This window comes from Oncorhynchus kisutch, linkage group LG14 (assembly GCF_002021735.2).
Source record: "Oncorhynchus kisutch isolate 150728-3 linkage group LG14, Okis_V2, whole genome shotgun sequence".
Classification (NCBI taxonomy): Eukaryota; Metazoa; Chordata; class Actinopteri; order Salmoniformes; family Salmonidae; genus Oncorhynchus; species Oncorhynchus kisutch.
The window spans coordinates 8,954,344-8,965,827 of record NC_034187.2 but is presented as its reverse complement, the minus strand read 5'-3'; the positions used below and the strand labels follow the sequence as shown (position 1 = coordinate 8,965,827).

Here is an 11,484-nt window from a genome sequence, read left to right as displayed (position 1 = left end):
CCCCACACCAGCCTACGTGTTAATCTCCACACCAGCCTACGTGTTAATCTCCACACCAGCCTACGTGTTAATCCCAACACCAGTCCACAAATGAATTCTCACACCAGCATAATTGATAATCCCCACATCAGTGTATGTGTTAATGCAAACAGAAATTCACAGTCATGAAACACACACATACAAGCACGCATGCAAAACAATGGCTTCCACTTACCTCTCTCGCAGGTACGTGACCAGTACCCCGTGCCGGTACAATCGCAGATGAACCGGTTCCATCCCTCCTTGCAGACGCCTCTGTTCTTACACGGGTAGCTCTCACACTGTTTCCCCACCACCTTGTTGCACGACGACTTGATGCCGGCCCCGTTCTGGGCCTCAGCGATCTGTCGGATGTCCTTGCTGCGCCCGTCGATGAAGAGGTCGCGCACGCAGCCAACGTAGCCGTAGTTGAGCATGGCGGTCCACAGCTCAGTGGGTAGGATGAGATTGGTGCGGTCTGAGGGTAGACCACCTAGGTACATGTCCCCCTCCAGGTCTAGGATCTCACTCTCTCCGCTGGACATGAACGGAGTGCGCCGGCTGTTGACTGAGATGGTGCCTGGAGAGGGGAAAGTAATAAAGAGAGGGTTGCACTGTAATATAGAGAGGGATGTACTGTAATATAGAGAGGGTATCACAGTCGCTCAGTATCTCACCTACCAGTGGAGGATTTGTACAGCCTACCCCGAGTCACTGAGAACCCTGCTTACCTCCTCCGGAGCGATATTCTGGGGGAACCTGGAACCTGGCGGAGAGTTCCTTCTCAGTGCTCCCTCATTTTTGAGCTGCAGCCATCTTCTTTCCCTTCAGATCGGTCGAAGATAGCGTATATTATTACGCTAATGTCGGGAAGGGCGTTCTCCTGGGCTAAGGCAGTTTGGGAGCAACAATCCATCATTTGTCATCATCTGGAAGATTTTATGGCAGAGGTGAGGAAGGTGATCGGATCTCCGGTATCTGGGAGAGAAGCGGTCACGAAAGCTACTTTAATTACATCAGAATTGCCGTAGTGTGGCAGACTACGAGGTTGATTTTCGCACATTGGATGCCGAGAGTGCCTGAAATCCGGAGGCCTTGTTCGATATATTATTTCTCTGTCTATCAGAGGAGATAAAAGATGAGCTAGCAGCTCGGAAGATACCGTGGGACCTTGATTCCATCATCGGCGACGGATGAGCCGGATACACTGGAGCCTACGCAACTGGTCAGAGCTAGATTATTGCCTAGGGAACGTTCACGTAGGCTGAGCTCCAACTGTTGTCTGTATTGTGATGGTGCGGGGCAGCACCACAATACAGAGACCAGACTCATTAGTAGGTACGAGTACACTGATGAGAGACTGGGAATTCTCTGATTCCCATTACCCGTACTTACTTTTTTGTGATCCTGCTGTGGGGAGACCAGTCTAAATCTATCTGGGCTCATTGACTCTGGGGCAGATAAGAGTTTTATGGACGCTACCATGGTGTCGGAACTTGGTATTCCCACTCAACTCTTCTCCATTCCCGTGGACGCTAGAGCACTGGACGGCGGCTCCTTTGAAAGAGTCACGCACAGCAACAGTATTTTCACCTCCAGATGAAAAGCATGCCCAAAGTAAGCTGCCTGTTACTCAGGCCCAGAAGCTAGAATATGCATATAATTGGTAGATTTGGATAGAAAACATTCTCCAAAACTGTTAAAATAATGTCTGTGAGTATAACATGACTGATATGGCAGGAGAAAACCTGAGAAGAATCCATCCAGGAAGTGGAATTATGTGGCTGTTTTTCAACTCAATGCCTATAGAGAATCCAAAGGGTTAGGAATTAGATTGCAGTTTCTATGGCTTCCACTAGATGTCAACCGTCTTTAGACATGGTTTCAGGCTTTTATTTTGAAAAACACTGAGTAAAAAGCCATTTTGGTTAGAGGATAGAGGAAGTATGCAGATCTGATTTGGGTGCTCGTTTGTTATTTTTCCTTTCTACTGAAAACGGTATTGTCCGGTTTAAATAGTATTGATTATATATTATTATTATTGATTATAAATACAATAAACAACCTGAGGATTAATTATAAACATCGTTTGCCATGTTTCAACAAACTTTATCGGTGCTTTTAGTATGTATTCATCTGCCTGTTGTGACCACGTTGGAGCCATTGGATTACTGAACAAAAAGCGCCAACAAAACAGAGTTTTTGGGACATAAAGAGTGAATATGAATCTATATTACAGTATTCATCCATGAATATGAATCTATATTACAGTATTCATCCATGAATATGAATCTATATTACAGTATTCGCACATGAATATGAATCTATATTACAGTATTCGCACATGAATATGAATCTATATTACAGTATTCGCACATGAATATGAATCTATTTTACAGTATTCACACTTGAATATTAAAACATGTTACAGTATTATATTGATGACAAGCACCCTCCCCACTACATACTTTAACTTCCCTGGACACAGTCTGTTTCAGCTTTGGACCAGAGACATTATGATCACAGACAGAGACCAGACAGACAGACAGACCAGACAGAGACCAGAGACATTATGTTTAGAGAAGCGGGACACACATTCTAGCTGCTCTGGGGTCCCTGCTGAAGCCCAATAGGCTAGTTACAGAGTAAACTACTTTAAAATGGTGGAAAACCCTCACTGGCAATGTCCATGCTAAAAACAGGTTATATCCAAGTTTATTCCTCTGACTATGTCTGTTTGAAACCAGATCTGCTCTATCCAGTCCAAAACCATAAAGATCTCTGGAAATGGCTCTATGGTCAAATTATTCGAAAGTCACTTGTGGACTTTATCGAACAAAAGAACCATGTACTGTGTAACTGGGAGTCTTGTGAGTGGAACCATATGAAGATCATCAAAGGTAAGTTATTAATTTTAGCTTTATTTCTGACTTTAGTGACTCCTCTACTTGGCTGGTAAATGTTTGTATGCTTTTTTTTCCACGGGGCGCTGTCCTCAGATAATCGCATAGTATGCTTTCGCTGTGTAAAGCCTTTTTGAAATCTGACAGAGGCTGGATTAACAAGAAGTTAATCTTTAAGCCGATGTATAACACTTGTATATTTTATGAATCCTTATTATGTGTATTTCTGTATTTTGAATTTGGCGCTCTGCAATTTCACCGGATGTTGGAGGCTAATCTGTGGGTATCTGGCAATCACAACGAGTCAATAGAGCTTCTCCCACTTGAATCCCCTCACTTCCCTGTGGTGTTGGGATTTTCTTAGCTCCAAAAGCACAATCCCTTGACCACAAGTTGACTTGACCACAGGTTCAATCTTGGGTTGGAGCCTATTCTGTCACTCCCACTAACCTTAAAGCGGAACAGCCGCCCCGAATCGTCCTCCTCTGTGTTTAAGTAAAGCCTCAGATTTCTCTACTGTTCCCGCAGAGTACCAAGATCTTCTGGAGGTTTTCAACAAGGCTCGTGCTACCTCTCTTCCTCCGCATCGTCCCTATGATTGTGCCATCGACCTCCTCCCGGTAAAACACCGCTTTGAGGTCAGCTATATTCCCTATCTAATCCCGAGACCAAGGCCATAGAGGACTACATTGAGGACTCTCTGGCTGCTGGGGACATTCGTACTAATGCATCCCTTGCCAGCGCAGGGTTTTTCTTTGTGAAAAAGAAGGCTAAGACCCTGCATCCATGCATTGACTACCGGGGCCTCAATGACATCTCGATTAAGAATCGTTACCCCCTACCACTCATCTCCTCTGCTTTCGAACTTCTCCAAGGGACTACCATCTTTTTGATGTTGGACCTTCGGAATGCCTACCATCTTGTTCGGATACACGAGGGGTGGAAGACGGCTTTCAACACTGCCAGTGCACACTATGAGTATCTGGTCATGCCGTTTTGGCTCACCAACACTCCGGTTATTTTCCAGGCACTGGTCAATGATGTGCTCCATGACATTTTGAATCGTTTTGTGTTTGTCTACCTCTACGACATCCTCGTCATCTCCCGGTCTGCCCAAGAACACATTCTCCATGTCCGACAATTCCTTCAGCGCCTCCTGGAGAACCAGTTTGGGAAAGTCCTTCAGCGCCTCCTGGAGAACCAGTTTGGGAAAGTCCTTCAGCGCCTCCTGGAGAACCAGTTTGGGAAAGTCCTTCAGCGCCTCCTGGAGAACCAGTTTGGGAAAGTCCTTCAGCGCCTCCTGGAGAACCAGTTTGGGAAAGTCCTTCAGCGCCTCCTGGAGAACCAGTTTAGGAAAGTCCTTCAGCGCCTCCTGGGGAACCAGTTTGGGAAAGTCCTTCAGCGCCTCCTGGAGAACCAGTTTGGGAAAGCTGAGAAGTGCGAGTTTCACCATTCTATTATCTCCTTTCTGGCATACCTCATCACTGAAGGAAATGTCCAGATGCATTCTAAAAAAGTGAGATTGGCCCCAACATCCAGAGTGCAATTGAAACGTTTCCTGGGGTTTGCTCATTTTTACCGCCACTTCATCCAGGGGCTACAGCACTCTGCAAGGCTCTGTTATTCACCAGGTTCAACTTCACCATCTCCTACCGCCCAGGGTCTAAGAATGTGAAGCCAGACACTCTCTCTCGCCTGTACAGTTCCGATGCCACACCCTCTGACTCTGAGACCATCCTCCCTACCTCATGCCTTGCAGCTTCAGTTTACTGGATTATTGTGACCCTGGTTCACAAGGCATAACTGTCCCAGACGGAACCTGGAGGGGGCCCGGCTAACCGGATGTTTGGCCCTGATTCAGCCCGGTCTCAGGTCCTGGAATGGGCTCATTCCTCCAGGCTGACCTGTCATCCTGGCTCCCGTTCCTTTGACAATGTTTCTGGTGGCCCAATATGGTTCCTAATGCCTCTGCCTTCGCCGCTGCATGCACGGTATGTGCTCAGAATAAGACTCTGTGGCAAACTCCGTCTGGCCTCCTCCAGCCACTGCCTGTCTCTCATTGCCATATTTCCCTGGATGTTGTCACTGGGCTTCCGCCGTCTGATAGCAACACCGTCATCCTGATGGTTGTGGATCGGTTTTCAAAAGCCGCCCATTTTATTCCTCTAAACAAGCTACCCTCTGCCAAAGAAATGGCCCAGCTCATTGAGCAGCACGTCTTCCGGATCCATGGACTGCCGGTGGACATCGTCTCCGACCGGGGTCCTCAGTTCTCGCCGCGGTTATGGAAGGCATGCTGGGACGTCGGCCAGCCTGTCCTCCGGAATTCATCCCCAGTCTAACAGCCAGTCGGAGCGAGCAGATCAAGATCTGGAAACAACACTATGGTGTCTCATCTCAACCAACACTACCTGGAGCCAACAACAGGTCTGGGTGGAGTACGCCCATAACACACTTCCCTGCTCGGCCACGTTTTGAGTGCTCCATGGGGTGTCAGCCCCCACTCTGCCTAGAGCAAGAACAGGAAGTCAACATACCCTCAGATGATATGTTCATCTGCCGTTGTCGGCGTACCTGTAAATGATCTTTGTTGGCACATCTCAAGACCAACTCCAGGTATCGTAGACAAGTTGACCGCCGATGGACTCCGGCTTCCCGCTATCGTATTGGGCAGAGGGTATGGCTGTCTACACGGGACCTGCCCTTCCGGGTGAAATCCCGCAACTTTCCCCCGTTTCATTGGTCCTTTCCTCGTCTGTAGAGTCCTTAGTCCCACTGCTGTTTGTCTTACGTTACCCTGTACCCTCCGTATACACTCTACTTTTCATGTGTCAAGGATTAAGCGCTTGTCTCACAGTCCTTTGTCTTCTGTTTCCAGGCCCACCCGTCCTCCCGTGTCATCTAAGGCCACACCGTGTACATGGTGAGAAGTCTCCTGAGTGTTTGCCCACGGGGCAGGGTTTTCCAGTACCTGGTTGATTGGGAGGGTTGTGGCCCGGAGGAGAGGTACTGGGTATTCGCTAAATCTATATCAATCTATACACAATACCCAATAATGACAAAGCAAAAATAGTTACAAGCTTGCTACACCTGTATTTGGGGAGCTTCTCCCATTCTCTGCAGATCCTCTCAAGCTCTCTCAGGTTGGATGGTGAGCATCGCTGCACAGCTATTTTCAGGTCTCTCCAGAGATGTTCGATCGGGTTCAAGTCTGGGCTCTGGCTGGGCCACTTAAGGACATTCATATACTCGTCCCGAAGCCACTCCTGCGTTGTCTTGGCTGTGTACTCAGGGTCGTTGTCCTTTTGGAAGGTGAACGTTCGCACCAATCGGAGGTTCTGAGCGCTCTGGAGCAGGTTTTCATCAAGGATCTGTCTGTACTTGCTCCGTTCATCTTTCCCTCCATCCTGACTAGTCTCCCAGTCCCTGCCGTTGAAAAACATCCTCACAGCATGATGCTGCCACCACCATGCAGCATGGTGGTGGCAGCATCATGCTGTGAGGATGTTTTTCTGTAGGGATGGTGCCAGGTTTCCAGCAGACGTGACACTTGGCATACAGGCCAAAGAGTAACATTTTGGTAACATCAGACCAGAGAATCTTGTTTCTCATGGTCAGAGTCCTTTAAGTGCCTCTTGGCAAACTCCAAATGGCCTGTCTTCCTTTTACTGAGGAGTGGCTTCCGTCTGGCCACTCTACCATAAAGGCCTGGTTGGTGGAGTGCTGCAGAGATGGTTGTCCTTCTGGAAGGTTCTCCCATCTCCACAGAGGAACTCTGGAGCTCTGTCTGAGTAACTATCGCGTTCTTGCCCACCTCCCTGACCAAGGCCCTTCTCCCCCAATTACTCAATTTGGCCGGGTGCCCGGCGTCTTGGTGGTTCCAAACTTCTCCAATTTAAGGCTGGTGGAGGCCGTTGTGTTCTTGCAGACCTTCAATGCTGCAGACATTGTTTTATACCCTTCCCCAGATCTGTGCCTCGACACAAACCTGTCTCTGAGCTCTACGTGAGACCTTATATAGACAGGTGTGTGCCTTTCCAAATCATGTCCAATCAATTGAATGTACTACAGACGGACTCCAATTAAGTTGTAGAATCATCTCAAGGATCATAAATGGAACGAGAATACTAGGTAATGGTAATGTCGCATGATTTTTGATTATTTTGTTTTAAGCCTTCTTCCCACCGTAAACACTCAGAATTTATGCCTAAATGGTTCATCTTTTAATTGTTTCTGTCTTAACTCTGTAACCCACGTGGAATTAATCGTGTAACCACGCAGAATTAATATGTCAAAAATAAACCTTCAACAACAATACGTTCTTCCATAATTTCGAAGGGAAATTAAGAGATATTGTTGAGGTAAGCCGACTCACCTGAACGCCTGTCCCTCTGCATGTCCACGTGGTACCAGGCTCCATCGTTGACCTTGTTCTGGGTGGCTTTGACCTTGATGGTCCCTGAGCCCATGTCCAACAGCAGGTACAGACTGCCATCCAGCAGTTCTACCGCAAAGAAGTCCACCTGGGGGAGATGGTCAAGGTGTTTGTTCGTCATTGGGATACAACAGCCCCTGAGATATCTTTACAAAACAGTACCTATAAGCCCAATAAATCCTTGAACACAGCCTTTTTGTTTCTTCTCAACAGGGGTTTCATTTAAATTCCAATCAATTCAGAAAGTAAACAGAATTCCAACTCTAATTCCATATTGTCCTAATTGAAAAGCATTATAATTGGTAGTACATATACTTTCTGAATGGTCTGAAATTGAAATGGAATTGATCCCAACCCTGCTCCTTACACTAGTGATAGATTTGACAGGTTTAGACACAGCTTTACACAAAGACTGAGGTTAATACATGTATGTGTTGTTTTTATTTTTTATTTTACCTTTATTTAACCAGGCAAGTCAGTTAAGAACACATTCTTATTTTCAATGACGGCCTAGGAACAGTGGGTTAACTGCCTGTTCAGGGGCAGAACGACAGATTTGTACCTTGTCAGCTCGGGGGTTTGATCTTGCAACCTTCCGGTTACTAGTCCAACGCTCTAACCACTAGGCTACCCTGCCGCCCCATCATCGTTCATCGTCTTACCTTGGTGTTCTTCTGGCTGCGTTGGGCCTCCTTGCGCTCCTGAGGCTTGCCGTGCGTGAAGAGGATGAGTCCGTTGGGTTCCGAGGTCCTGAAGTCAAAGGACAAGGAACCCATTCTCTTGGTGTTCCACTTGGGCAGGCTGATGTAGGCCTCGGGGGTCTCGAAGGAGACAGGGTCCAGGGTGGCCACGTTCTCACACTTAAACATCACATCCCCCTGGATCTTCATCTTGGGGTCCACGATATGCGCCAGACGGGAAAGCTCCAGACGGATGTCGTTGTTCTTGTAGACCACCTGGGGGGAGAGATTGGTGGTGGGGAAAAATGTAATTTATGGTCATTTGTTTAGGTTATAGTCAAGTTAGACTCAATTCGGGACTCAATTCAGGATAATGACGATGTTGCCATATCAAACATATTAGCCAGTATGAAGAGGTTCCACTTTTTCACAAGGCTGGTGACGTAGTAAAGGCTAGATTAATTTCGAACGACGGAAGTTCTGTTATAGCGCAATTTATACTTAAAGGTAATTTCCAAATGAGCCGACAACTGCAGCGATTATTTCATTGTATTTTTCTTTGTATTTTTTGCGATTTTTTACGTCCTTTTACTCCCCAATTTTATGATGTCCAATTGTGATCCACGGGAGAGGCAAAGGTCGAGTCATGCGTCCTCTGTAACATGACCTGCCAAACCACGCTCCTTAACATGTGCCTGCTTAACCCGGAAGCCAGCCGCACCAACGTGTCGGAGGAAACACAGTTAAACTGATAACCGAAGTCAGCCTGCAGGCACCAGGCCCGCCACAATGAGTGGCTATAGGATGATGAGCCAAGCCAAACCCTCCCCTAACCCGGAAGACACTGGGCCAATTGTGCACCGCCCTATGGGACTCGCGGTCATGGCCGGTTGTGACACAGCCTGGGAACGAACGATGCAGACTTAGACTGCTGCGCCACTCGGGAGGCCCCCCTGCAGTGTTTACTTTGAATTCGATCTCAGCAACCATATCATTGCCTTTAAATGGTGCATAGCCTAAAATGGGCGATCGCATTGAATCTAGTATCTATATCAGAAACAAATACATAATAAAACACTTAAAAGATAACGTTTGTTAATTCCAGATTTATGTTATTATCTCTCCATAAAACGGCAGGTAAAGTTCATGTGGATCAGTCAGTCGGCTGTATTAATATATCTGTATTAAATACCAATAGGCCAGGGCGCAAGGAGAAACAATGGCTGTCTCTGACTGAGGTAATTGACTCTCAGTGGGCTGACAAACGCATCTGGGTCTGCTCTCACTGATAACGATGCTAATGGCTCCACAAAATAATGGTAGACACACAAACAGGAGCGAGCACTTACACAAACACACACGCAGGAGCATGCGCACACACACACACACACACACACACACACACACACACACACACACACACACAGGAACGTGCATACACACACCCACACAGATACGCAGGAGTGCACTCATCACACACAGTTATGGTGGCCCAGCTCTTTGTTTTAAAGGTTAGAGGGACAGAGTAGCTGCCTTTGGTTGCTTTGAGAGCCTTATGTAATGCTCCGGCCCTAGACCTGTCTGCCACACACAAACACACACACACACGGGCACAAACGCACGCAAGAACACACACACTCACATCAACACACACACAGACACAAACACACGCAAGAACACACACACTCACATCAACACACACACAGACACAAACACACGCAAGAACACACACACTCACATCAACACACACACAGACACAAACACACGCAAGAACACACACACTCACATCAACACACACACAGACACAAACACACGCAAGAACACACACACTCACATCAACACACACACAGACACAAACACACGCAAGCACACGGAAGCACACACACGCACACACACACACACACATACAAACTCAAACAAACACACAATGTGTCCAGGCACCGCACATCCTTAAGAAATATTGAGCACCTCTTAGAGTTTCTTCGTAAACTAAAAAAACAACCTATTTGGGAATTAGATATATCAACCGGAGAGTTACACCCACCAGTGACAACAGTGGCCCTATTTGGGCATCCAATACATCATCAGAGAGTTTTACACCCACCAGTGACAACAGTGACCCTATTTGGGCATCCTATACATCATCAGAGTTTTAGTAACAGTAACAGTAACAGTAACAGTTCACTACAGCCAACCACTCCATTGTGTGAGTGAGTAAGTGTCTTTAGCAGTGCAAAACAAAGTCCCACTAAGTGGCTAATATTTTATCACAGCAGTCTTGATGCTGTCAACAACCCAGAGGACAGCCAGACATAGGGGAATGAATGTGTGTAAATTGAAATCTGCTCAAGTGGAAAATTGAAGTGTTTTTCTCTAATTCTCCGGGCAGAACAGAAGCCCCTCTCTCTTTCTTGGATAGCCTATTACGAGCAGAGAACGAGCATGCATACACACCACTGCACGCGCATGCACACACACACACACACACACACACACACACACACACACACGAACAAATACACACACACATAACCTCTTTCTCTCTGGGTGTGTGAGTAAGTACACAGCTGTCTGTGAGTAGATTGTGGTCTGTGTGAGATTATTGATAATCTGGCAAGTTTGACAGTAAATCAACTCATCCCTCAGATGCCTGAGGGCCCTATGCACTGTGTGTGTGCCTATGTGTGTGTGTGTGTCTATGTGTGTGTGTCTACAGTATGTGTGTGGGTGTGTGTCTATGTGTGCATGTGTGTCTATGTGTGTCTGTGTATGTGTGTGTGTGTGTGTGTGTGTGTGTGTGTGTGCGTGTGTGTGTGTGTGTGTGCGTGTGTGTGTGTGTGTGTGCGTGTGTGTGTGTATACATGTGCGTGCATGTGCATGTGTGTGCACCACCATGCAGGTGTGTGCATGTGTGCGTGTGTGTGTGTGTGTGTGTGTGCGTGTATGAAATTCAATCAAAATGTATTTGTCACATGCGCTAAATACAACAAGTGTAGACTTTACTGTGAAATGCTGACTTACAAGCCCTTAACCAACAGTGCAGTTCAAGAAGTGTTAAGAAAATATTTACCAAGTAGACTAAAATAAAAAGTCATAATAAAAAGTAAGACTAATAATAATAATGAGGCTATATACAGGGGTCGCTGGTACTGAGTCAGTGTGTGGGGGTACAGGTTAGTTGAGGTAATTTGTACATGCTTCAGTGTTGCTTGCCTCGAAGATATCAAAGATGGTATTTAGTTTGTCTGGTGGGGTTGCGTCACTGGGCAGCTCACGTCTGGGTTTCCCTTTGTAGTCCGTAACAGTTTTCAAGCCCTGCCACATCCGACGAGCGTCAGAGTCGGTGTAGTAGGATTCAATTCAACATCCGTATTGAGCGAGTCACTGGTACTTCCTGCTTTAGTTTTTGATTGTAAGTAGGAATCAGGAGGATAGAATTATGGTCCGA

General features: G+C 46.7%; 1 protein-coding gene across 1 annotated transcript in view; it reads right to left on the bottom strand.

Moving 5' to 3' along the window:
* LOC109878620 (neurexin-3a-like) overlaps nucleotides 1-11,484 on the bottom strand; it is a 665,512-nt gene that overhangs the window by 457,744 nt on the left and 196,284 nt on the right. Inside the window, exons 7-9 of the mRNA XM_031787765.1 lie at nucleotides 8,019-8,312; nucleotides 7,297-7,444; nucleotides 215-598 (exon numbers count right to left, since the gene is read on the bottom strand). Of these exons, the coding sequence (XP_031643625.1) occupies nucleotides 215-598; nucleotides 7,297-7,444; nucleotides 8,019-8,312 (826 nt within the window). The remainder of the gene's footprint in view (nucleotides 1-214; nucleotides 599-7,296; nucleotides 7,445-8,018; nucleotides 8,313-11,484) is intronic.